Source organism: Mustela nivalis (assembly GCF_964662115.1).
Source record: "Mustela nivalis genome assembly, chromosome: 5".
Lineage (NCBI taxonomy): Eukaryota > Metazoa > Chordata > Mammalia > Carnivora > Mustelidae > Mustela > Mustela nivalis.
The window spans coordinates 155,531,907-155,555,893 of NC_139024.1; the positions used below are offsets into that span (position 1 = coordinate 155,531,907).

The 23,987-nt window shown below is 45.3% G+C and overlaps 4 protein-coding genes across 4 annotated transcripts; 1 reads left to right on the plus strand and 3 right to left on the minus strand.

Moving 5' to 3' along the window:
* Positions 1-3,459: 3,459 nt before the first annotated feature.
* LOC309865274 (histone H3.1) lies at positions 3,460-3,987 on the minus strand (the record flags this gene model as incomplete). Its single annotated transcript, XM_082731534.1, has 1 exon — positions 3,460-3,987. One exon carries the CDS (start codon positions 3,985-3,987, stop codon positions 3,577-3,579), a length of 411 nt encoding a protein of 136 aa, XP_082587660.1. The 3' UTR covers positions 3,460-3,576.
* Positions 3,460-5,354, minus strand: LOC309865283 (histone H2A type 1-E; the record flags this gene model as incomplete). Its single annotated transcript, XM_082731543.1, has 1 exon — positions 3,460-5,354. One exon carries the CDS (start codon positions 5,352-5,354, stop codon positions 4,962-4,964), a length of 393 nt encoding a protein of 130 aa, XP_082587669.1. The 3' UTR covers positions 3,460-4,961.
* Positions 5,355-5,753: 399 nt separating this feature from the next.
* Positions 5,754-6,230, plus strand: LOC309865290 (histone H2B type 1-C/E/F/G/I; the record flags this gene model as incomplete). Its single annotated transcript, XM_082731554.1, has 1 exon — positions 5,754-6,230. The coding sequence occupies one exon, from the start codon at positions 5,754-5,756 to the stop codon at positions 6,132-6,134; it is 381 nt and encodes a 126-aa protein (XP_082587680.1). The 3' UTR covers positions 6,135-6,230.
* Positions 6,231-10,903: 4,673 nt separating this feature from the next.
* On the minus strand, positions 10,904-11,883 carry LOC309865297 (histone H4). The gene has a single exon (XM_082731564.1). It carries the CDS (start codon positions 11,377-11,379, stop codon positions 11,068-11,070), a length of 312 nt encoding a protein of 103 aa, XP_082587690.1. The 5' UTR covers positions 11,380-11,883; the 3' UTR covers positions 10,904-11,067.
* Positions 11,884-23,987: the final 12,104 nt, after the last annotated feature.

Here is a 23,987-nt window from a genome sequence, read left to right on the forward strand (position 1 = left end):
CTCCCACCATAAACTGGAGGAGACTGGGGTAGAAAGGAATGTAAATGATAGCCAGATCATAATGCCCCACCAAGAATCCCCCATTCCTTTACCACCTCCCCCCCAACCGTGGGGTATATAACATGCCCACCTTCACAACCCGGGGCAGCAGCTCTTCCTGCCCACGGGTCCTGTCCCCGTGCTTTAATAAACCACCATTTTGCACCAACGACGTCTTAAGAATTCTTTCTTTAGTCGTCGGCTCCGAACCTCCTCACCCCACCGAACCTGACTTAGGTTCTGGGACTTCATCAGATGGAGTGAAATTAAACCATGCAGGTAACACAAAATGGTCCTCCATTCTCTAGCAGCAGAGATAATAATTCCATGACTGAATTATTCAAATGACCCCTGTGTAAAGGAGTTCCCCTCACTACGCTTCTTCGACACTGTAGTTGGGCTACTAAAGGCCCCTAACCCACAGAGTTATTGGCTGGATTAAATAAAATGATCAATGTAGGAACCAAAGTATACTTTTGAACTAATGAAGTCACAGCTTTTTTACCTACACAATTTCCACAGCAGGTTTCATTAACACCCTTCTTGGACAACTGACGTAACAGAAACAGCTGTTACCCAGAGCCCGCAGCTGGCCATCAGAGGGCTTGGATACCTCCAGAAACACCGATGCTGACGGCCCCAGTGTAGTACAGGTGGGGAGCTCACCCCGGATTCTGACCCAAGAACCTCTTGCCTAGACCCTGAAGACATTTGCATTTGTAATCCGAATAAACGGGAGTCTGTTGCCTGAGGGTAAACATTTTGCCTGTGGCAAGACAAACTAGTGAATTTGAAAGACCAGGATATGAATTGCATTTAACCCCTAATTTTCAGAGATTTTCCCTTTTCTAACTATAAAATGCTCAAGGTCAGCTTCTATTTTCAAGGTCTGGAATGCACAAAGCAGGAAGAAAACTGGGCCATAAGTTTTGTACTGGAGCCCAATGGAGACTACCTAAAGCAGAACCTGCTTATATGAGAAACAGACACAGAAAGTCCTGTGTTCAACTCCTCTCAAGACCGTACACGTCGGAGCTAACGTCTACAAGCCCCTACTTGATCCTCTTCTCTCTGTTTCTCTGCCTTCATCTCCTCCGACTGTGCCCGGCCCATTGCAGGAAGCCTCCTGGGCAGTTCAGCAACCCTCCCCCTTTTTTTAAGGGTTTTTTTTTTTTTTCTTTTTAAGATTTTATTTATTTGACACAGAGAGAGAGAGCACAAGTAGGCAGAGAAGCATGTGGGGGCGGAGGTGGGGAGTAGAAGCAGGCTCCCCGCTGAGCAGAAAGCCTGATGCAGGGCTCGATCCCAGAACCCTGAGATTATGACCTGCGCCGAAGGCAGAGGCATCTTTCAAGTCTCTGAGTCTCCACTGATTCCGGATCTTCTTAGTGTCATCTGCACAGGTGGCCTTATCTAAGTCTCAGCTCCCCATGGCACTCCTTACTGTAGCTTTATTTTTCTCCTACTTACCGTTTAACATACTACATGTGGCATCTACCTGATGTATTGTCCCTCCTAGACTCACATGTAAATTCCACAAGGGCAAAGGATTCTGTCTGGATGGTTCTGAGTATATTCCCAAAGCACAGAAAATCATCTGGCACATCGCACGCTCTCAACAAAGATATGTGGAGTAAAAACACTTTTTTAATTCACCCACGTTAAGAAACATTTGTTGGGGGAATTGTCATGGCATAATGAGGTCTTTAAATGGTGGAAATGCTTTTAAAGTATTGAGAGCAAAAATGATACCATTTCCCTTATGATGATCAAGGCAGTGGGCGGAAGAGACACGGATAAAACATCTGGCTAGTGTTGGTGATGTGGAAGCTGGGTGCAGGGTACATAGAGTTTATGAAGCTAATATTTCTGCTTTCTTATATTGTGAAATGTCACATAATAAAAAAGTTTTTTTTAATGAAAAGATTAGGGGGGAAAGAAGACAAATTGATTAATAAATAATGGCCACGGAGAAAAACCAGGTGAATAAGCAAACAGGACTTTGTGTCCAGTGGGAAGATAGACAGGTCTCCACAGGTTGTCTGCCAGAAATCCAGAAGGTTCCTCTTTATAGCATCCCTTAAAACCCGGCATTGCCAATCACCCAAAGCAGACCTCATCATAGACTCACATGGAGTCTATACATAGTCTATATACAGAGCCCCATCCTAAGAAATTGCTATGAAAGTCAGATACTGTTTGATTCATTGCGGAGACTAACAGCCCTCAAGCAAGCCAGAAAATCATCTTTTAAGAGAGCATAACATTCTCTCTGAAAGCAAGCTACAAGAAAGCCTGGTTCCGTAGATAAATCCTTGCTAAAACTGGAGTCAAATCCAACAGGAGCTAAGCACATGATTAGAATTTATGTAGCATCTGTTCTCAACCCTAACGACCTATTGGAAGCACCTGAGTTTTGATTACTTTTGCCTGGGATCACCCCCACAGACTACAATTAAAATGCTACTGATTGGACCCCAGGTAAAGATATTTTTTTATAAAACATCCAATGGTCTGTAATGTGCACTCAATATTGAGATCACTGATCTCTATTAAGTCAAACTATCTTCCCACGTGCTTCTTAGAGAACTTTTAACTCTGATATAAATAAGCATGCTATTGTTCATTCCTGGTGAGAGTTCACAGTTGCTTTCTTGATGAGGCCAAAAATATTTTTTAAAATGGCCTTCTTAACTACTATTAGTGTAAACCACATGAGGTGAATCTGGTACAGTGTAAATCCTGACTAGCCCTGGGGGGGGTGGGGGGGGTGGCAGGGCGTGCAGGGGGGTTTCTGATGATTTTCATCTGTGGTTTGACACTTGATGGGTCAGAGTGTAAAAGCCATCATGACTGTCTTGGGCTCTGCTCCCAGTAAGCTCATTAGAAATTCTCGTAATTCTTTAAGTCAACTACTAGTCTGCTTTCTGCCTGTAAAGGTCATGTCATAGGAAAGCCCTAACTTTCAATTTCAACTAGAGATGGGAATTCAGCAAATTGGCTTCAAACGTGAAAAGACAACCGAACATGACCACATACATAGAGCTGGTTTTTCAACTGTCGTGGCCCAAACTTGTGGGAACTCACCCTTGCAAGGAGCAGTAGCAAACCAACAGCGACCTTCACCCAACTTCAACCTCTTATGGATAAAGGACCTCATCTTCCACCTGTGCCCGGAGAAGCTTAGAACTACCCTACACTAGCCAACAACCTTAGAGTGGATACTCCCCGTCCCAAGTCAAAGCGACTCTCGGGCTACCAGGTGCGACTTACATAGCATTTCTTCAGTCAGAAGTTACATTATGATATGCCCAGGTCAAGCTTGAAGGGCCAAGGAATGTAGGAGACCGCTCAGGAGCTTGCAATTCTGAAACCAAACACATCCTACGAAGTGTAAAAAACAGGAACCAACTCCAAAGATAACCTCAAAAGGCATGTAATACCTCAACAATTCGCAGTCACTATTACAGCCATCTTAGAGAAGTGGGTGGCTCTTAGAAGAGCCTTTGAGTTAATAGGACCAAAGAGGGGAAAGCTTTACGCCCTCTCGCCGCGGATGCGGCGCGCCAGCTGGATGTCCTTGGGCATGATGGTGACGCGCTTGGCGTGGATGGCGCACAGGTTGGTGTCCTCGAAGAGCCCCACCAGGTAGGCCTCGCACGCCTCCTGCAGCGCCATGACGGCCGAGCTCTGGAAGCGCAGGTCGGTCTTGAAGTCCTGCGCGATCTCGCGCACCAGCCGCTGGAACGGCAGCTTGCGGATCAGCAGCTCGGTGGACTTCTGGTAGCGCCGGATCTCGCGCAGGGCCACCGTGCCGGGCCGGTAGCGGTGCGGCTTCTTCACGCCGCCCGTGGCCGGCGCGCTCTTGCGGGCCGCCTTGGTGGCCAGCTGCTTGCGCGGGGCCTTGCCGCCGGTCGACTTGCGCGCTGTCTGCTTCGTGCGAGCCATCTTGCAAGGAGCTCAGGAGTAAAACTAAACTGAGGAGTAAGTCTGAAGACTTTACCATTATATAGACTCAGAAACCTTCCGATTGGTCTTGCATTTTTCAAAAGTCCCGCGCAATAAAGCCATTGGCTAAAGAGGGAAAGACGTGATTGGTGAATTACTACTAAACTCCGATTGGATGAATTAGTCAACATTCCTATCTCCGTCTTTATTGTAGACCGCGATCCAAGAAGTTAGCTTAATATTCTGCTTCATCTCAAATTCTAAACAAGTCACCTGGGGATCTACGTAGTGAGGCCTAAGATTCCGAGGGTCACGCTTTCAGAACAAACATGTATTTTCGTTTTTTTAAGTGGTTACTTTTACTGAACTGAACCTTGAGTGGCCTGGACTGACCCTTCCTATCTCCACTCTGGGAAACCATACGTTAAACGCCTAGCGGATGTACCAGTGTGCAACAAATGGTGACCGACTCCCGTACAGGGGCTAATTAAGCTTCACTCAATTCCTCCTTGAAACAGCTCGCGCCGATTTCCGGTCCTATAGCTCTACTTTCAATGGCTAAGCCATTCCAGGCTAGCACCCCTTCCACAGCGACTCACTTTACCCCTTTTCTTCTCGCTTCTCTAACTCTACTAAACACGACTCAGGGAACAAGGAGTTAAACTGTACATCTAGAGACAAGGTATTGTAAACGTTACCACCAGTAACTAGCTTTTCTTCAACTATAGTAAACCCTTGCTTACATACTAAGAAAGTCCCCTTACCCTGGGCCAAAGTACGATTAGACATCCAAAACAAGCGACACTAAGTAAGCTACCGTTGGCCTACCCAGACTGTAACCAGTTAAGGCTTACATAGTAGAAAAGCGGGACTCCGATTTGGCTACAAGCTTTTTTGTGAAAATGTGGACGGCTCTGAAAAGAGCCTTTGAGTGAGAAAGGTTTTAACTGGATACACCAGTAAGATACGTTGATTCACTTGCCCTTGGCCTTGTGGTGGCTCTCGGTCTTCTTGGGCAGCAGCACGGCCTGGATGTTGGGCAGCACGCCGCCCTGCGCGATGGTGACGCGGCCCAGCAGCTTGTTGAGCTCCTCGTCGTTGCGGATGGCCAGCTGCAGGTGGCGCGGGATGATGCGCGTCTTCTTGTTGTCGCGCGCCGCGTTGCCCGCCAGCTCCAGGATCTCGGCCGTCAGGTACTCGAGCACGGCCGCCAAGTACACGGGCGCGCCGGCCCCGACCCGCTCCGCATAGTTGCCCTTGCGGAGCAGGCGGTGCACGCGGCCCACCGGGAACTGCAGACCCGCCCGCGACGAGCGCGTCTTGGCCTTGGCGCGCGCCTTGCCGCCCTGCTTCCCGCGTCCAGACATACTCAGCAAAACCACAACGCACCAAAAAGAGAAAAGGAGCGCTTCACTAGGCAAGAGGCTAGAGTATTATAGTCTGCAGCGGTTTCGTAAAGCAGCCTATGCCGTGGGCCCAACACAAACCCCAGCCAATCAAAAGGCTCATACAAATCAACCATCCTCCTAATTTACATAGGGCGTTTACGGTTGCAAGGTCAATTTACTTAAAGTTGGATATATGGGGGAAGAGCCAATGAGAGTTTAGGATAATCAAGGAGCCTATCAGGGGTTAGGATATTTCAGAAACCAATCAGAAAGCTCAATTCTGCAATCCCTAATTTGCATACACACCAAATAAATAGGAGGGCGCTGGGCCGTGGGCGTGCATCTTTCGTTTTGTGGAAGAGGTGATATACCAGCGCCATGCCTGAACCCGCGAAGTCCGCTCCGGCCCCGAAGAAGGGCTCCAAGAAGGCGGTGACCAAGGCGCAGAAGAAGGACGGCAAGAAGCGCAAGCGCAGCCGCAAGGAGAGCTACTCGGTGTACGTGTACAAGGTGCTGAAGCAGGTGCACCCCGACACCGGCATCTCGTCCAAGGCCATGGGCATCATGAACTCGTTCGTCAACGACATCTTCGAGCGCATCGCGGGCGAGGCGTCCCGCCTGGCGCACTACAACAAGCGCTCGACCATCACGTCCAGGGAGATCCAGACGGCCGTGCGCCTGCTGCTGCCCGGGGAGCTGGCCAAGCACGCCGTGTCCGAGGGCACCAAGGCCGTCACCAAATATACGAGCTCCAAGTAAACTTGTTACCTTTGTCACCACTAACGTCATCAGGCTCTTTTAAGAGCCACCCACGTTGTCACTTAAAGAGCTGTAACTTTACAAGCTTGGTGAAAATAGGAGAACAAATGGTATTTGGTTTTGGTCGCTAATAACTATCTGGGAACACAAGTTTTCGGCAGGAGACCATCACCAAGGAATAAATCTGTAAGTAACCGAGACTACCATGCATTCTGCTTCGCTACTCCATAGCTACTAAAAGCAATACCCCTATGATCCCACCTCGAGAGAGGGCTTTACCCGTTTTCAGTTTTTCGTTCTCCCATTCCTCTAGATCGGGAGTAAGGGGAAAGCCGTTCTCCCGGGTTTGAGTTGCCCTAAATCAAAACAGGGGAGTAAGCATTCTTGAGAAAATGAAACTACTTTCCTCCACCCCCTCACTCCCTTAACTTTTTGTGAAGTTGGGAGTGGCTACAGCGGCATCTAATGGAACAGGGCACTGTCTGCAACTTGCATTTCTAAACCACAGTGGGTGACTGCCAGTCTCAAACGCGCGTCCTTCCTTTTCCACTAAGTTCTTCACCCAATATTTTAACGTAGCTAAATATTGCCTCTTGGCAAGGTCAGAAACTTCCACTAGTTTTCTACCCGGCTGAATACACAGGGGTTTAAAAGACCCTCCTTACAACTGGAAAACATGAAGGGGGAGGAAGCAAGTGAAAGTCTCCATCTGTGATTTGGCGCGCGGGGGTGGAGGGGGGGTAGGAGTTGCGGGGGAGGCATTAAGAGAGAGATCTGCCTCAATTTCTCAGCCTCTTCACTCCTCAGCCTTTTGGAGTCCCAGAGTTCTCCCTAAACCTCTCCGTGACCCCAGTGATCTTGTCCTCAGTCACATCCTCATTCCCTGGGATTTTAAGGGAGAAGAGTTAAAAAGGAATTACCATTCGTGTGCTTGTCCTTTGCCTGATTTCAGCCTGCAGTCATACAAAATGGAATCTCCCATTTTACAAGGGAATGACCTGAGGAATTAAGGTTAAGTAGCCCCTTACATAAATAAATAAAAATGGGATCTGAATCCCCATCTAAGGACTGTTGACTTTTTCTCAAACTAGAGACCGGTTGCAATAATAGGAATAGGGTAACAGGCTCAGAGGGAAAACTGACCATTAGAATAAAAGAAAAGTAAAACTGACCAGGAGATAACACTTGTGATTCGATGCATAGCACAGTTTAAACCGGCCAAAGTATAAAACAAGATATGGAAACTAAGGATCACTAGGCAGCAACTTTGGCTTTTCTGAGCACTGTGCTGTAGGGGGTAAACCATGAGCAGTGGCAATGTATAATAGCTCAGAAATCTGCTTCTCCTTATTAGCTACATGTCTTTATCTACAAGTCTCTACAAAGTAGATCTCTGTGAACATTAATATAAGTGATGTGGGAAAAGAAAAGCAAGGCAAAAGAAAAAATTAAATTTCCTTACTTCCTACAGCCTATTGGCAAGTCCTTGAAGCAGGTAGAGTGACCTTCCTGTGGGAGCTCAGCTGCCTCCACGTTTATACCTTGCCAGAGGCAATCTTAGCTTAACATTTTGGCAATGCCCCAGAATCCTGTAAGTCTACTTCAATACATAAAAATTCCCTTGGAAACTTTTTTCTCTACCCCCACCAAGATATCTGTTATCGGTCATTCTCCAAACATATGATTCACTGATAATACATCTGAAGAGTCTCATGAATGAGTTTTTACTAAGTAGTAATAAATGACTTTTTCCTAACAATAGCTAGCTCCCTCAAGGTCCTGAAAACCGTCTTTCCAAAATATCTTGAAAGCTTGTGCTGTCCCTTACCCCCTCCCAACTTGAAAGCATATAATGGGCCAAGCTTCATGGCCCCACTGCAGCTCTTTGAGCCCAGGGGTCCTGTCCCCGTGCTTTAATAAAACCACCTTTTTGCACCAAAGATGTCTCAAGAATTCTTTATTGGACATCAACTCTGAACCCCAACCGTTTCCTTACATAAGTGACTCAGGTTTGTAATGGGGTTTGTGAAGAAGATTCCCTAAGCCCCACAGGTAATTAAGGCATCCATTTCAGGCTCTCCAAAGCTGATTTTAAGTGCATTTGAAAACAGTTCTTGAAAAGACATATACAAGCGTGCCTTAAGGAAGAATCTCTTAGGACATGATACATTCCTGATGGCCTGTTTTCAATGCTAAATTTGGGCCAGTTTCTTAAGCCTTCCCAAGCATTTCCTTATCTCTAAAATGGGAATAATGAGCAGTAACCACCATGTGAAATTGCAGAATGATCAGTAAAAGAACACAATAAAGCATTTAGGACAGTACCTACTCAGAGGAAAGTCTCCCAAAATATTAACTGTAGCTAAAGCCTCTGGTTGAAGTGTGCCCAGGTCCCACAGGAAGGTGCGCGTGGTCCTGCCCATATTAGAATCTGAGTCTTGAAGCTTTGAACAAGGCAGTAGGCCACAAAAACTACCAGCAAGTGACACTAATTAGGTTTCCTTGTCTGGCAGTATGAGCAATCTATATCCCCCTACTAAGAGTCTAAACCACTCCTTAGAATATCTCTGGATCCTGTGAACTCCTTAGAGGACAACCTGGGCTTCCCTGGCAGACTTCCCTTGCCTCTGCCTGCCAATTCAAGCAACATGTGTCTCATTTTCCAGGGACGTCCTCATGTCTCACTAGTACTAAGGGTACCTCATTGAACAGAATGTTGAGTTATAAGGAAGGAACCCTGGAAATTCACACAAGAGCTAAGTAGGAGCTTTTTATTCCTGTTTTGTTCTCATGCCTCCAGTTTTCTTTGCCTAATTTCTCTGTAGCGTCTGGCCAGTCTGAAGAATCATCTTCAGAAAAGGAGCTGCACTTTTAAAGCAAGAAGAAAATCATGAAATTGCCATCCATAACCTTTCCCAGACTAGGGAATTCTAGGGCCACGCTTAAGATTGCTGCTGTGTTGCCAACAATTTAGAAGACTGCTATCAGTCTCATTTCATAAAAGAACTATACTTTGATACACTCAAAGGAAAATCAGATAACCTCAAAATAAGAAATCTTTATACCAAATAAATGACCCACAGTCAAACATTATGAGCAAAACATGAAACTTTATCATAGTAAATCACTAGAATTTGGGGATTGTTCATCACAGCATAATTAGCCTAGGTGGATCAAGACAGTATTACACTGGATCTAGTTTCTGGGAATTGCTTTTATCAGGGAACAATGAGTTGCCATATTGCTACATCTGGCTAAAGCTCATTTGTTTTCAGAGCAATGTTAGATTGTGTGATTATGCCTGATTGTGTTATAAATCACCTATCTATTGGTTGACATCTGCTTGGTTGTTTGCATTTTTAAAAAATGTACAGGAGGAGCACCTGGCAGTTAAGGGCCTGCTTTTGGCTCCAAGGGCCTGCCTTCAGCTCGGGTCATGATCTCAGTGTCCTGGGATGGAGCCCCATGTCCTACTTCCTCTCAGCTGAGTCCTGCTTCTTCCTTTCACCCTGCTTGTTCTTTCTGTCAAATATAAATAAAATCTTAAAAAAAAAAAAAAATGTATAGATGCTTTGCTGGAAAATATTAAGTAGAAATTTCATAATATTCTATTAATAACATGTGTGGATTACTTATAATAATGGACTATAAGGCTTAAAACCAGAAAGTGAGAAGTAGATATAATTATAGGGAACATTGTCAGGAAATCTGCTTTAACCCTGTCCCTCCTCCCCAACTAGCTAAGCTAAGCTGACTCAGAGACACTTTTTTCAATGTTAAAAATGAAGGACTCGAACAAATCATTGGTTTCCAAATGCTCATCTATGGTTAGTATCATCAGTCTGTCCCAGTTTTCTCTATTTTCTATTTTCCCTACTCTTTGTAAAAGTGAAAGTAAGGTCGGTGCAGTAAATTTTAATTTAAAAGTTATATAAAGGTTTTTAAAAAGTTATATTAAAGGTTAATTTACATGTTTTTAATCCTATAATTCCTCACTGATATATTGTCTTCTGTCTAAAATGTACAAAAACTGCCTGCCTCAGTCGTTTGAGTCTCAATTTCATTATTGGGCCTCTGCACGCAGGTAATAAAACTGCATTTTTTCCTCCTGTTCATACGTCTCGTGTAAATTTTAATCCAGCTAGAAGAACCTTGAAGGAAGAGGGCTCTTTCCTTCCCTATACTTAGTAATTTGGGGTGAAGAATCCCGATGCCTGTATCTACAGGTTTTAAAAAGTCCCGCTCATTACCTAACAACCGTATCTACGTGAGGTTTTCAAACTCAGAAAATTTCGGGGGCTACGCTAAACACGAGCTGTCAACCCGCGAGGGACTCTCCGTCCCACCCCACCCCCACCGCCGGGAGTGCCTCCGGGACCTCCGAGCCCGCGGGAAAAGCGCGGCCAACCCGAGGCCGGGGCGGGGCCGGCCGTTCCGCGGGAACTCCTCTTTGTTCCCCCGCCGCCCGGCGCCGCGGGCCTGCTCCCTTTGTCCCTCGCCCGCCCCGCCATCTTGGGCACGGAAGCCCGGCGGGGAAGGCTGGGCCGCAGCCTGCCCGCCGGGAACCCCCACTTCCTAGACATCAAGATCCGAGCGAGCACTTCTATCCCCGAAGTACTCGAGAACAGAGGCGACCCCGTGGGAAAGCAGACAATGCCACGTGAGCTCTCTGCCGCCACAAACACGCTGAGGGCGGCTTAAACAGACCCGAATGCCGCGAAGCATTGACAGCACAATTTAGTGAACTCCCGAGTCCGAAAGTAATCACGTTAAGTCAACGCACCAAGGAATAACTGTAATTTCTATTAGTTTTGAAATCTTAAAAGCACCGATGCTTAAGACGGGATAAGGAAGGCTGCAGCTCTCTCAAGAGACATGTGGGCGGCCCTGAAAAGGGCCTTTGGGATGAGAAGTACGGCGGGGAAGAACGGTCTTAGCCCCCGAAGCCGTAGAGGGTGCGGCCCTGGCGCTTGAGCGCGTAGACCACGTCCATGGCCGTGACCGTCTTGCGCTTGGCGTGCTCCGTGTAGGTGACGGCGTCGCGGATCACGTTCTCCAGGAACACCTTGAGCACCCCGCGGGTCTCCTCGTAGATGAGGCCGGAGATGCGCTTGACGCCGCCGCGCCGGGCCAGCCGCCGGATGGCGGGCTTGGTGATGCCCTGGATGTTGTCGCGCAGCACCTTGCGGTGGCGCTTGGCGCCCCCCTTGCCCAGGCCCTTTCCGCCTTTACCACGACCAGACATGATAGCTACACAGAAAAAACTTCCGAGAAATGCAAAGCGGTAGTTGGGGCAATCGCCTTATATGTGCAGATTGCGGACCTAATTGAAGACTGGAAGCGCGCGCGCGGGAACAGCCGTTTCCCGGCCCCGCCCCTCGCGGCGAGCTCGGTGACGTCACGGAGGCTGGGCCAGAGCGGACAGCCTCCCCCTCCCCGTCCGCCACCTTGCCCTCTGCAGGGACAGCTACAGCGCCCTGGGTCTCCGCCTGGGGATTTCGGACCCCTGAACCGCGTCACACTAAAGAAAGGAGAGTTAGGCACTGACTGTCTTGCCGCATGGCGTGCCTTGTGCGATCGCGCAGGCGTCTGCGTGGGCCTGGGCGCCCCCGGCCTTCCTGCGCCCGGGAACCGGCCCTTCCCTCCGCTGGCCTCGGCGCCGGGCTCACGCGGCCAGGCGGCACCTCCGTCACCAAGCCTGGAGAGTGTTCTTCCCAAAGGCGAACGCGCGCCTGGTCAGGGTCCCCGAAGCGGAATGTTCGCCCGCCGCGCGGAAGCCCGCCTTCCTTCCCTGTTGATTAAAGCTTGTCATTCTCCCTTGTGTATCCTGCCACCTCTCTTCTGCGTCCGAAATCTAAACAGGGTGCTCGTGTTGCCTTCTCTGCGCCTACTTTGCTCTCTCTTTGATTCTGGTAGCGATATTACTCCTAAGAGAACTGGCAGCTCGTGGGAACCGAAGGGTTGAAGCAAACAAGACCGTGCGTGGGTTCTTCCAATAGGAGGAATAGCCTTACTACACAGTTAAGAGTATTACTAGGAAGGCTGTTCTCCCAGAAGCAGAGTGGCGCAGCGGAAGCGTGCTGGGCCCATAACCCAGAGGTCGATGGATCGAAACCATCCTCTGCTAATAGGGTTTTGCTACCGCACCACTTTAGCTGAAGCTTTGTAGCTTAGTGTCACGACACTGAAAGAAAAGAGACCCAGATTTTTGTTTTGTTTTGTTTTGTTTCGTTTTGTCTAACTCCGGAGTTTAAATTACTTAAATAAACGTGAAACTGTTTACATTCTCTAGAGATAAATAGAACGTCGGCAAAGCACAGTTATTATTAACTAATATGGCTTCCCATAATAAACGTTATTTCTAGGGGTTGCCCAAGTGATAGTGCTATTGTTGCCACCAGTTATCACGACAGTCTCATTGCCACAGGAAGCCGGGGAAACGCTAAAATAAGCTGAGTGTGGCAGTGAGGGCAGGGATGGAAGTCCTGATAAATTTAATCTTCTATAAGTAATTCAGAAAGCCCCACTTGTTACGTAGTTGTGGCCATGGGGCTAGAGGGATAGACAAGAAATCTACCGGGCCGTCCCAGCGCCAAACCTTTGCAATTCAAGAGTCTTAATCTTCGAAGTAAATAAATAACAGTCTGAGCCAGAGTGTAAAGTTTTGGTGGCCACGATGGAACTCTGACCTGAGCAAACCACTTATGTGGTCGCTGCTGCCATCCTTTGCAGTCTCTAACAGGACTATTATCTATGCTCATTTTTTAAAGTGTATGTTTTATATATTTCTCAGAAAAGATCCCTATTCAGATATTTATGTGTCAGATACTGTGCTAAGCACAAAGTAGCCTACAGTCTAGACATATTTTCAAACAAGTATGTATAGTAGAATAAGACATTTCTTTTAAAAGATTATACACCAAATGTAGTGAGAATAAGGAAAAAATGATTGTTCCTGATAGCCCCATGATCAACCAGTAATTGGATGAATTTCTAGAAGGACTCCCATGACTGAACATATACTCAAAGTTAAGATTTATTACAGCACAGGGGAAAGTGCAGACACAGCAGGAAATAGATATTCTGATTAAGTATTCTGACAACCTAGCTCATAGTGACCCACTGCTTCAGGTACATAGGATAGCATCATGATGCAGTAATTAAGTGAACATTCCGGTATTTTAGTTTACAGAGTGTGACCAAGGGTCATCACCATGGCTACAGACATCTGTGAAAACTTGAGTAAAATAGGTTTGCTGCATTACCTTTGCCCTGACAATGCACCAGTTTGGAAAAGAGGTTTCTAGATAGGGAAATAAACAAATAAATAAATACAAGGAGGCATAACAGTTAAGAGTCTCTAGAGAACTACAAAACATTCAGTGTGCTCAAGCACACTGCACGGCACGGCAGTGAGGGAGATAGGAGGAGAAGGATTTGGGGAGAAAAGTAGAATGGCTGTATTCTGATCATCTCCCATTCACCCTAGAGGTGAAGGAACAGTCCTCCGCCCTAAACAATGCCAGATGGCCAGACACACCATGCTCAACACTGGGCAGATGAGATGGGTAGCTGTTTACCAGTCACATATACTCACAGCCTGGAGGGGGAGGGCACAGCATGGCACGCAGGTTGGCTAAGATCACACTCCCGAGTGACCAGCAAGGGCTGTGGGAGGTAAGCTTTGTAGCAGACAGAGAAGAGTGACCGCTGGCTTCCTCCAAAGGATGGAACTGGCTTATTTTCTTCCTTCCAGAACCAACAGAGAGGCGAAATCCATTAGGCTGAGGAGCTGGGATGCACCTGGTCTGATTGATAGAGAAATTAGCGAGGTAGAAAGCATATCCTATGAGAACAGGTGAATTCCCAGGACTGTTTAGGGCCCTGTAAGATTCAAAGATGCCAAAGGAGTCCTTGAAATTTTAGGTCTTCCAACATAATACCGAGCTGTGGAAGAAGAGATAAGGAAAGGGACAATCATAAGGAAGTTAATATGCAGTGCAAACAGCTTTCGATTTTATTCCTCTATGGGCAATAAGAAACTATCACCAAGTTTGATCAGAGGAGTAATATAATCAAATTTTCTAGCCAGAAACAAAAAATCTCTGCAGCTTTCAAGTTTATGGTCTGGTCTTTGATTGTGTCTTTGTTTTTTATTTGTTTTATCATAAACTATACAATAATGTCTTTTATAATGTATAGGGTTTTAAAAAATTATTTCTTTAACTTCAACTTCAACTTCAACATATACAGGCACAAGTAAGCGGACTAACGTATTGGAACTTGCAAACTTGATCACTTCAGAGAGAAGAGAAAATTATCCCTTCAGCCCGCTAAACCAGAAAGCCAATTCATCTGCCCACCTCCAAAAACATGCAGTTGAAATGATAGATGGATTGACTCCCCCGGCCCCAACCATCATTCACAGCCATAACCAGGCCCATATTAGCAACACATTTCTCGTCAATAATCATTAACTGTCCAAGGCTTTCATCATGATCTTCTGCTACAGATATCTGGGATATCTGTTTCTTAGGTATCCCCAGAAAGGACATTGACGCTTGAGGGGAAAGGTCATTGACACCAAGACACCAGTCATCCTCAAGAATTCTTTTGGCTGGAGATCCTTGCCAGTGATCTTCCTGAAGATTGTGTCTCCCTCCACTGGGCTGGGTGACTGAGCCTTGGCGATCTCCTCTTACCACTCAACCCAACACTAACCATGATGTTTTAGCCACCATCTTCCTGCTTCCAGAGAGAGAGGAAGAGAACGAGTCCATAATCAGATTTTCGCAGGATAAAGGAATCTTTGAGTTAAATAATACCCATATTAAAAATGATCGCAAAATTCAAAAATATATGTATTTGAGAAATTCAGCATGTTTTTATTGAGCTCCTACTATTTGCCAGATGTAATCCTGTGGATAGGGAAAAAAAGACTGTATAAAAGACTCCATTTCTGTGCTCCAGAAACTGCTAATTTAACATCACAAATGAGCCAAGAGGGCCAAAGCTCCCAAGGCCTGGGATTTTAGAAAATTAAGGTAATTCGATATGCGTATAGTCGACATTATCCTCAAACAAGGTGCATGAGGTCACACAGATTCACTGATGAACTCAAAAACAGTCATCCAAAATGTTACTTGAAATCTCTATCACTTTATGGGGCCAAGCGCTCTACAAAACATTATAAACTCTGTAAATATCTCGACCATACAAAGAATAATCTTATTGCAACACATTTTTGTGTTGAGTCATCTATTAACTGTAAGAATTGTTAACAGTCGAAATTTTTGTAATCCTACTGGAGTGTTTATTTCTCAATATGTGGAAGCTTCAGATAACACTAATGACCTTGGACCATTCTAAACCCCTCCTGAAACGCCAACCAAAGATTGCTATTCTTCTCCAAACAGATAGAGACACACGTGGGAAAGTGCTCTGATGTCACATTACAACAATCCAAGTAAGTCCCAGAGGAGTATAAGAAGTGGGCCCTGCAGGTATCCATGCAGGACAGCGAGAAAGAAAATGGTGCAGATGCTAAGACTTGCCTTCTGGGTGCGGTTTGCACAGTAACTGTCAGGAGGAACTTCCAAGGACCTAGAGTCTCAAAATAGTGAATGCGGACAATATGCAGTATTTTGGCAGCTTTCAGGTGCCATTAACAGCTTTTCTGCTCAGGAGTGGTAATGTCCATGACTTTTCTCCCCCTGGAGGACCCAAGACCGAAATAACTGTCAGTTCCTACCCTTCCTGAGTCCCGACTCGGTGGCCCCAAATAACCCTGATCATCTGGTTTCCCTTTCTTCAATAGCGAGAAACGCGGGTGGCCGGCGTGCTCTTTGACAACTCGGGACGGGTCGGAAAGTTCATTATACTTTCTAAGTTCTGCGGCAGAATGTCACAGCTGGGGACCACGTGGCCTAACGGATAAGGCGTCTGACTTCGGATCAGAAGATTGAGGGTTCGAATCCCTTCGTGGTTAGTCCTTTTTATGCACTCTCCCAAACTGCTGTATTTTATGTGCTGGGAAGAATCGCTCGTTACCTGTTTTCCAAACCCGTTTCTTTTCTTCTACTCTAATTTTTTTTAATATTTTTTGTTTTTAATTTAAATTCTACTAGCCAACTTCTAGTACACCAGTAGTTTCAGATGTCGTGTTCAATAATTTATCACTTACATATAACACCCAGTGCTCATCACATCAGGTGCCCTCCTTAATGCCCATCACAGGGCTACCCCATCCTTCCACCCAACTCCCCTCCAGCAATCCTCAGTTTGTTTCCTAGAGTTAAGAATCTCTCATGGTTTTTTCTCCTCTCTCATGACCTCCCACTCTGTTTTCCCTCCCTTCCCCGATGGTCCTTTGCCCTGTTTCTTATATTCCTCGTATGAGTGAAACATATGATAATTGTCTTTCTCCGATTGACTCATTTCGCTCAGCATAATCCCCTCCAGTTCCAACTCTAAAGAGGTCCTTCTCAAAGACCTGCGGAGAACCAGTGTCAAGACCCAAGAGAGGCTGAGAGTCAAAACTGGAGCAAGGCCGTCCCAGAAACTGAGGACTCCCAAGCTCTCCTCAAATTTGGATTTTAAGAGCCTGAGTTTCATTTTCACAGTTTCAAAGGAACCCAGGTCTGTAAACCGACCGTTCTCTCAGATTTGCTGAGTCCCAGATCAAGGCCAGAGCCCAGGGGCCAGGACAGTGGGAGCTTTTTGCTTCTCCTGTTTTCCTTCTTTTCCTTCACGTTGGTCTTCTAGTCTGAGTCTGCACATCCTTGCAAGATCTGGCTGCTGAAGTCTGTGTTACGGGTTTTCACTCTTCCCCCTCCTTTTCCTTCTTAACCTCCCTTTTTCCTTTGCTTTTATTGCTGTCAAAAAAGGATGACAACAGCCCAGATTCACACCTAAATTACAGAACAGAAAAACATAAGGTAATGAAAAGAGCCCAGCTGCTTACAGAGTGTGTAGGCAAGCAGGAAAACAGAGAAGACAGCTGCACAAAATACACAAAGACACATTTTTGTGCCTAAATAGCTGAATTTAATAATTTGGGATGAAGAAAAAGTAATTTCCAATTCTTGACTTCATGGTGAAACACAGTTCCTTCAGATCACGTGAAGGATGCTTTCACTGGGTGAAAGCAATGAATATTAAAACAAGGTAATAATTACATCTTCCTTTCCCCAGCCTCTTTTTTAGATGTTCGGTATGACTCTGGTTTTCCCTAGTCAGCTGTCGCGTCCAAATTGTACAGAGTTGGGGCTTGAGCATTTGTTGCCACGCATTGAGATTTCTCAGACTAAAAACAATTGCTATGTGTTAATGTCATGTGAAGCCACTCACTGTCCCTTCCTCACAAAACGTACCATGTACACTAAGTATCCTTTTATAAACCAGAAAAAGGATATACTCTCGAAAGAACTGAAATCATGAAGACAGCAGATGTGTGTGAAGCAGGCTCAACAGTGCAAACATATTTAAAGGCCCAGCCTGACTCATGTCTACTAATACGCCATTGATTGAAGTCAACCTCATGCCCCAGCCCATAGGCCAGGGCCAACACTCCACCTCTTGAAAAGCAATGGAGAAGTTACTAGACAAAGGGCTTGGATATAGGAAGGAATGAAAAACTGAGGCCAATACTTTAGTCATTTGAGGAGTCAATGCAGATTTACAAATTCTAGAAATCATTTATCCTTTCCTATTATCTTACACCTATTGCATTTCATCTTAAAAATGAGTTCCCAAGTGTATGAATTACATGGATTTTGAGAAAGAGAAGAGCAGTGCCTGACACTCAGGGCCAGGTCTGACGCTCACAGCTCAGCCTTGGTGTTGCCAGGAGCTGGCCTGGCCCTCACAGCTAAGCCCTGGTCAATTCCTGTGGAACATAAATAATTTTAAATAATTTCAAAGGCAAGGCCATTCTGTGACCCCTAGGAAGCAAGATAAAAACAAAAACACTGTCCATGATCATATGTCCTACTTGGATCTTCTCATCTTCCACACAAGAATTATTAAGATAACCAACCAATCATAGAGTTACTGAGTCACTTGCTAGATCACTGTGATCTTTTGCCTCCCTCATTGCAACAAGATAATATATCCAGCTTTGTTCAACTATAGTGTGTCTCTCATAGTCTTTGGCATAAGATCAATTATCTTGAATTTTGAAGCACTAAATATCACAGACATAAGGACAATGGACAGTTTTGTGATATCTTCCTTTCATCCATCACCTAGCCAGGTTAAGGGGAGAAGGGTTAAAAAGTTGGAGACAATATTTGCATGTCACAGGAGTGACAAAATTTTCCAGTTTGCCATATCTTAACATGCTATGTTTTTGTTGAGATATGGGCTGTCTTGGGCCATGTGACAGTCTTAAATTTTTATTTAAGAATTTTATCAATATTTTCCATTGTGGGGGGGGGGTGCTGGGTGGTTCCGTGGGTTAAAGCCTCTGCCTTCAGCTCAGGTCATGATCACGGGGTCCTGGGATGGATCCCCTCATTGGGCTCTCTGCTAGGCGGGGGAACCTGCTTCCCCCCACCCCCCGCCCGTCTCTCTGCCTATTTGTGATCTCTGTCTGTCAAATAAATAAATAAAAATCTTTAAAAAAAAAATTTTTCCATTGTGATTTTTTTTAACATTATATCATTTTTAGTGGTCTTCTTTTATTTAGGAGTTGTAAACCATCTTCAAACTATGTATATCATATAACCAGATATTGTTAGATAAAATTCAAAATCAGATATTGCTTCAAATTTCATGCTTTTGTAAGCCTCAATCTTCATGAGGCTTTGGATCATGACAAATGTTCTTCAGAAGAATTTTCTAGATATCAAAAGTCACAGTCAGTCGCAGGATTTGAACATGTTGGAAAGATTTCATCACCCTAACCAGGTGATCTGAAAGAACTTGGTTTCCATGAACCGTAATAAGGAAAGCCTCGTTAAATGATTTTTTAAAACAATTAGTTTGGTTTCTGCCTCCGTTTCCGCATCACCTGAGACAGGTGCTAGAGGGGGGGCGTTTTAGATACATCACCTCTACAGTCCCTTCGAGTTTTGTGATCCCACGCTGTGTACCCGACCCCTTGTTCTAGTTCACAGTAAAGTGAAAAGAGGAGACAGGAGAGATTTTATGGGATTATGTGCTCAAATTAAGATGTAACTGGCAGAAGAGGACCAAAGCAGGAAGAAACCAGTAGAGGCTGGAGCGCGTGTAAGAGATCTTTGATTTAAATTAATCCAACTGAAATACAAAAAAGGAGAATGGTGCCTTTCTTTGCGAATTCACCGGAAGAGTACCTAAAATCTGGGCCTTGCAAAAGGATTTTTTTTTTCTTGCCAGAAGGAGGCGCGAGCATCACCTGCGCGCCCACCACCTCTCGGAGGGCTGGACCGCCCCTGGAACAGCCGAGGTCACGGTTGGGGGGCGGGAGACCCAAGCGGGCCGAGGGAAGCGCGTAGGGGAAACGCCGAGGGGCGCGGTGCCTGCAGCCCCGGTGGGAACGCGGGCAGCAGGGGCCTGAGGGCCTCTTGCGCGAGCAGCTCAGGGGCGGGAGAAGTCGGAGAACTCGAAGTCCGGAACTAGGGTTTCAGGCCTGCAGTGGAGACCCCGGGGGCGCCCTGAGCCCCCGCCGCGGGAGCAGATTCGGTGCGGCGCTGCCAAGCAGGCCGTAGCCCCGGAAACCTCCGTAAAACGGTTAAAGAGGTAGGTCAGGTAGAGCGGTCTCGCCCGTTTTTGGCTTATTTCTCCACCCGCTTCCTGCAAAGCCCGCCGACCGTCTCGCTCACCAAGAGCTAAAACCTCACTCCACCGGCGCACTGGGGGAGCCGCCGACGAGGATGGGATTCGAACCCACGCGTGCAGAGCACAATGGATTAGCAGTCCATCGCCTTAACCACTCGGCCACCTCGTCACCTGCAGGGGAGGCCTCAGATAAGTCTTATGTGGCGATGCTGAGCACGGCACTCTCCGTTGTTGATTATATGTTTTATTAAGAAAGAAGACCTCTGTGCTTTCTGTAAGGGGCCTTCCTGCCTTGATAAAGGAAAAAAATAATAAAGAAGAGACTATAGTCCCGGGAGGGAGGGGTTTGGGGAGAGGAGGGCGGACCCGAGTAAAAACCAAATGCACTTCCTCAGGAAACCTGGCAGCCTCCGACGGAAGAACGGAGTTCATGGGTGCTTTGGTGTTAGAAATCAAGTTGGTTTTCGTCACTCCTTTAGGCCATGGACGTTGAAAGCACCATGAAACGAGCTGTATTGTGCCTGTTATTGCAGGATCCTCCTCGGCAGGGTTCTCAGATGTCTGGTGTAGAGAACATCAGCGCTTCTTAGAAAGAGCCATCACCTCCCAGAAGTGCGAGCGAGGGACTGGTGAGGAGCCGGGGCTGGGAGGTGAAGGTCAGATCCACTGGAACTGGTCCCCAGTGTCAGACCAGAGATTTCGGGCTTTATTAAAGAATTTTAGGACCATCGGACAGAGTTTTGTTTTGTTTGTTTTGTACAGGCAAATTTGATTTTAAAAAGATAATTTATTATTGTCATTTTTTTTTATTATTATTGCCTATTTCAATGCCCTCCAGACAAAGACCACCAGGAACACACCTGCAGTTGGATTAAGTTGGGATTGTTGCTGCCGCAACTAGGGAGGGCACACACCTGGAGAGACCTTGGAGGATCTCAGTTAAAGGGGGAGTTTTAAGACTTTCTTAAATACAAACGGCCTTCTGTGTTTCACATATTATGCCATATTGTTAACCAAACACAACATTCTTTCATGATTAAAAAAACAAAACAAAACTCTCAACAAGTTTGATACAGAGAGAATGTACCTCAACATAATGAAGGTCATAGACAACCTTCCCATTGGATATAACTCAAATAATGAATTTATCCGAAATTGGATAACTACATGCAGAAATTGAAATTGGACCTCCATCTCACACCACTCACAGAAATTTACTCGAAATGGATTGAAGACAATCCACTTATAGTTAGAGTTATAAGATAAGAAACCATAAAACTCCTAGAAGAAATCATGAGGGGGTTAGCTCATTGATGTTTATTTTGGCAACGATTTTTCAGATATGGCACCAAAAGAAAAAAAAAATCAACAAGTGGGAAGTCTATCAAGCTAGAAAGCTTCAGCACAGCGACAAGAAATCAAGTTGATGAAAAAGTAAGCTGTGAAATGGGAGAAAATATTTGCAAACCACGTGTTGAGAAAGGAGTTAATATCCAAAATATACAGAGAGAACTCAGACAGCTCAGTAACGACCAAAAAAAATCCAATTTAAAACTGGTCAGAGAACTATGTCAAACTAGACTTGTTGGCCTCCTCCTTCAGTCTTCCAGCTCCTTTGCTTCCAGGGGTCATTTGCATGGACCTTCCTTTCACAGAACAACGCTTCTCCAAAGAAAACATCTAAATGGCCTGCTCAACATCACCAGTAATCAGGGAAACGCAAGTCAAAAACACCATGAGCTATCATCTCATGTCTGTTACAATGCCTATCACTAAAACGTCAAGAGAGAAGAAGCGTTAGCAACTCCGTGGAGAAAGGGGACACACGGTGCACTGTTGGTGGGAATGGAAATTGGGGCAGCCACTGTGCAAAACATTAGGGCGGTTCCTCAAAAAACTAAAGACAGCAATCCCACTTCGGGGTTTTTATCCAGAGGAAATGAACACAGGTTATCAAAGAGATATCTTTGCCATATTGTTGACCAAACACAAGATTCTTTCATGATATCAAAGAGATATCCAAGAAATATCCCATGCCGGGTGCAGCATTATTTACAATAGCCAAAACGCAGAAACACCAGTGTCAGTGAATGAATGGAGAAAGAGGAAGCTGTGCACACATACACATTCATACTACAAGGATACGCAGAAACAGTGGAGTCTTACTCAACCGTAAGAAGGAACATGTCCTTTGTGACAATGTGGTTAGAACTTGAGGGCATTATGCCCAGTGAGACAAGTCAGACACAGAAAGACAAATACTGCGTGGTCTCACTTCTATATAGAATCTTAAAAAACTGAACACTGAAATTTTAGAAATACAGAGTAGAAAAAAAAAAAAAATACAGAGTAGAATGGTGGTTACCGGGGTCTGGGCGGGGGGGTGGAATTGGGGAGTTGGGGGGTCAAAGGGAACAAAACTTGCTGTGAGAAGATAAGTGACTTCTCGAGAGCTGATGCACAAGCTCGTGATTATAGTCAACAATATTACATTATATAAAGTGGTAAGACATCCTATCTTAAATATTCTCGTCACACAAAAAGGAAATGGTAATTCTGTGACACGATGAAGGTGTTACGCAATGCTGTGCAACATATAAAAGCATCAACACGCTGCACATCTCCCACAATGTTCTATGTCAATTATATCTCAAATTTGAAAAGAAAAAAAAAAAAAGGCAGGGGGGGGGTACTTATTGTAACATTTGTCTTCTGTTGGATGATTGAGGGAAGGGACAAGGAAGCCGGACTTTGTCCTGGGTCAGGAAGGGAGGGCATAATTCTGTGATCTCGTATCTTCATAAATTCTATCTTGAAAAAGGTAATAGAATGAAGCTAAATTTGGAACACTAGCGGTCCCTGGCTGCTTTTCTCTTTCTCAACTACATTCAAGGTCATTAAACAAAAATAATAATAATAATAACTCTGCATGTGTGCACGCACAGCTCTATGACGTGATCGGGATTCAAATTGCAGGCTCTAAGGAGGTACCAAGGAATGATTTAATAGATAGAAAATGTTAATTATCAAATCAATATAATAAATACCTGTAAACAGGTAAAAAAAATACAGAGTTGTACTTGTTTTTAAGCTTAAGAGGGTGACAAATTCTAAAATGTTTCTGGAAAGAAAAAAATGTATTTGGGTTTGGTGCTGTTAGAGCTGGAAACGGTCAAAACCTATGACCAGCGTTAAACTGAAGAGTTCATTGATTCTTTCATTGATTCAATCTTTCCAAGAATATTTATCAAGCTTCTCTTATGTGCCAGGCCCTGTTCTAAGTACAGAAACGAACACCATGCATAAAATCCCCTCTCCCGGTGAAAGTGAATTAGGCAGAAATAGGCAACAAATAATTAAAAACTCAAAACATACACTATGCCAGAAAGTAGCAAATGCCATGGAGTGGTAGCCAGCTGAATACGGTAGTCAGGGAAAAATCAGCTCAGTGGGCCTCACTGCTTCTAGCACATTCGAATCCAGGAGGAACTTTGGGAAAATAGCCACGTCTGGGCATTACACTCTGAGATTCTGATTCACCTGTCAGGAGTGATATTAGAAGAGTGATAGTTGAATTCTTCAATGCTGGCTTAATTGTAAAGAAAGATAAAGGAAAACTATAAAAGCTAACACACTAGAAGTAATTTTCCCAATTGGGAGGTACTGGGAATTGCTCTTGATATAGCAATCACTGACAAAGCCATAAATAAAATAAAAATCTGCTTGCAAAGTATCAGTCATAGCAGAAAGCCATTCAGCTTCGGGATCTCTAGAGCCTTTGAAACCCAGGATGGTCAACGTACTTTTTCTAAAATACCTTCCCTTCAGTGAGGGCTGGACCCAGGGACTTGCTCCTAACCTACAGAACACAGTAAATGTGATGGGATCTCACTCGCATGATTAGATTACAACAGATTGTGATTTCTGACTTTACCAAAACATTCGCACGGTTGCTTTCTCAGCTCACATGCTTTGACAAAACAAGCTGCCACGTTGGTAAGGTCCACGTGTCTGGACTCCAGCCAGCAACCAGCCCACAACTGAGGCCCTCAGTTCCACAACCTTTAAGCAACTGAATCCTGCCACACACAA

What these genes read in the sequence shown, in the direction of transcription:
- LOC309865297 (XM_082731564.1), bottom strand. Translation starts at nt 11,379, where the DNA reads ATGTCTGGTCGTGGTAAAGGCGGAAAGGGCCTGGGCAAGGGGGGCGCC.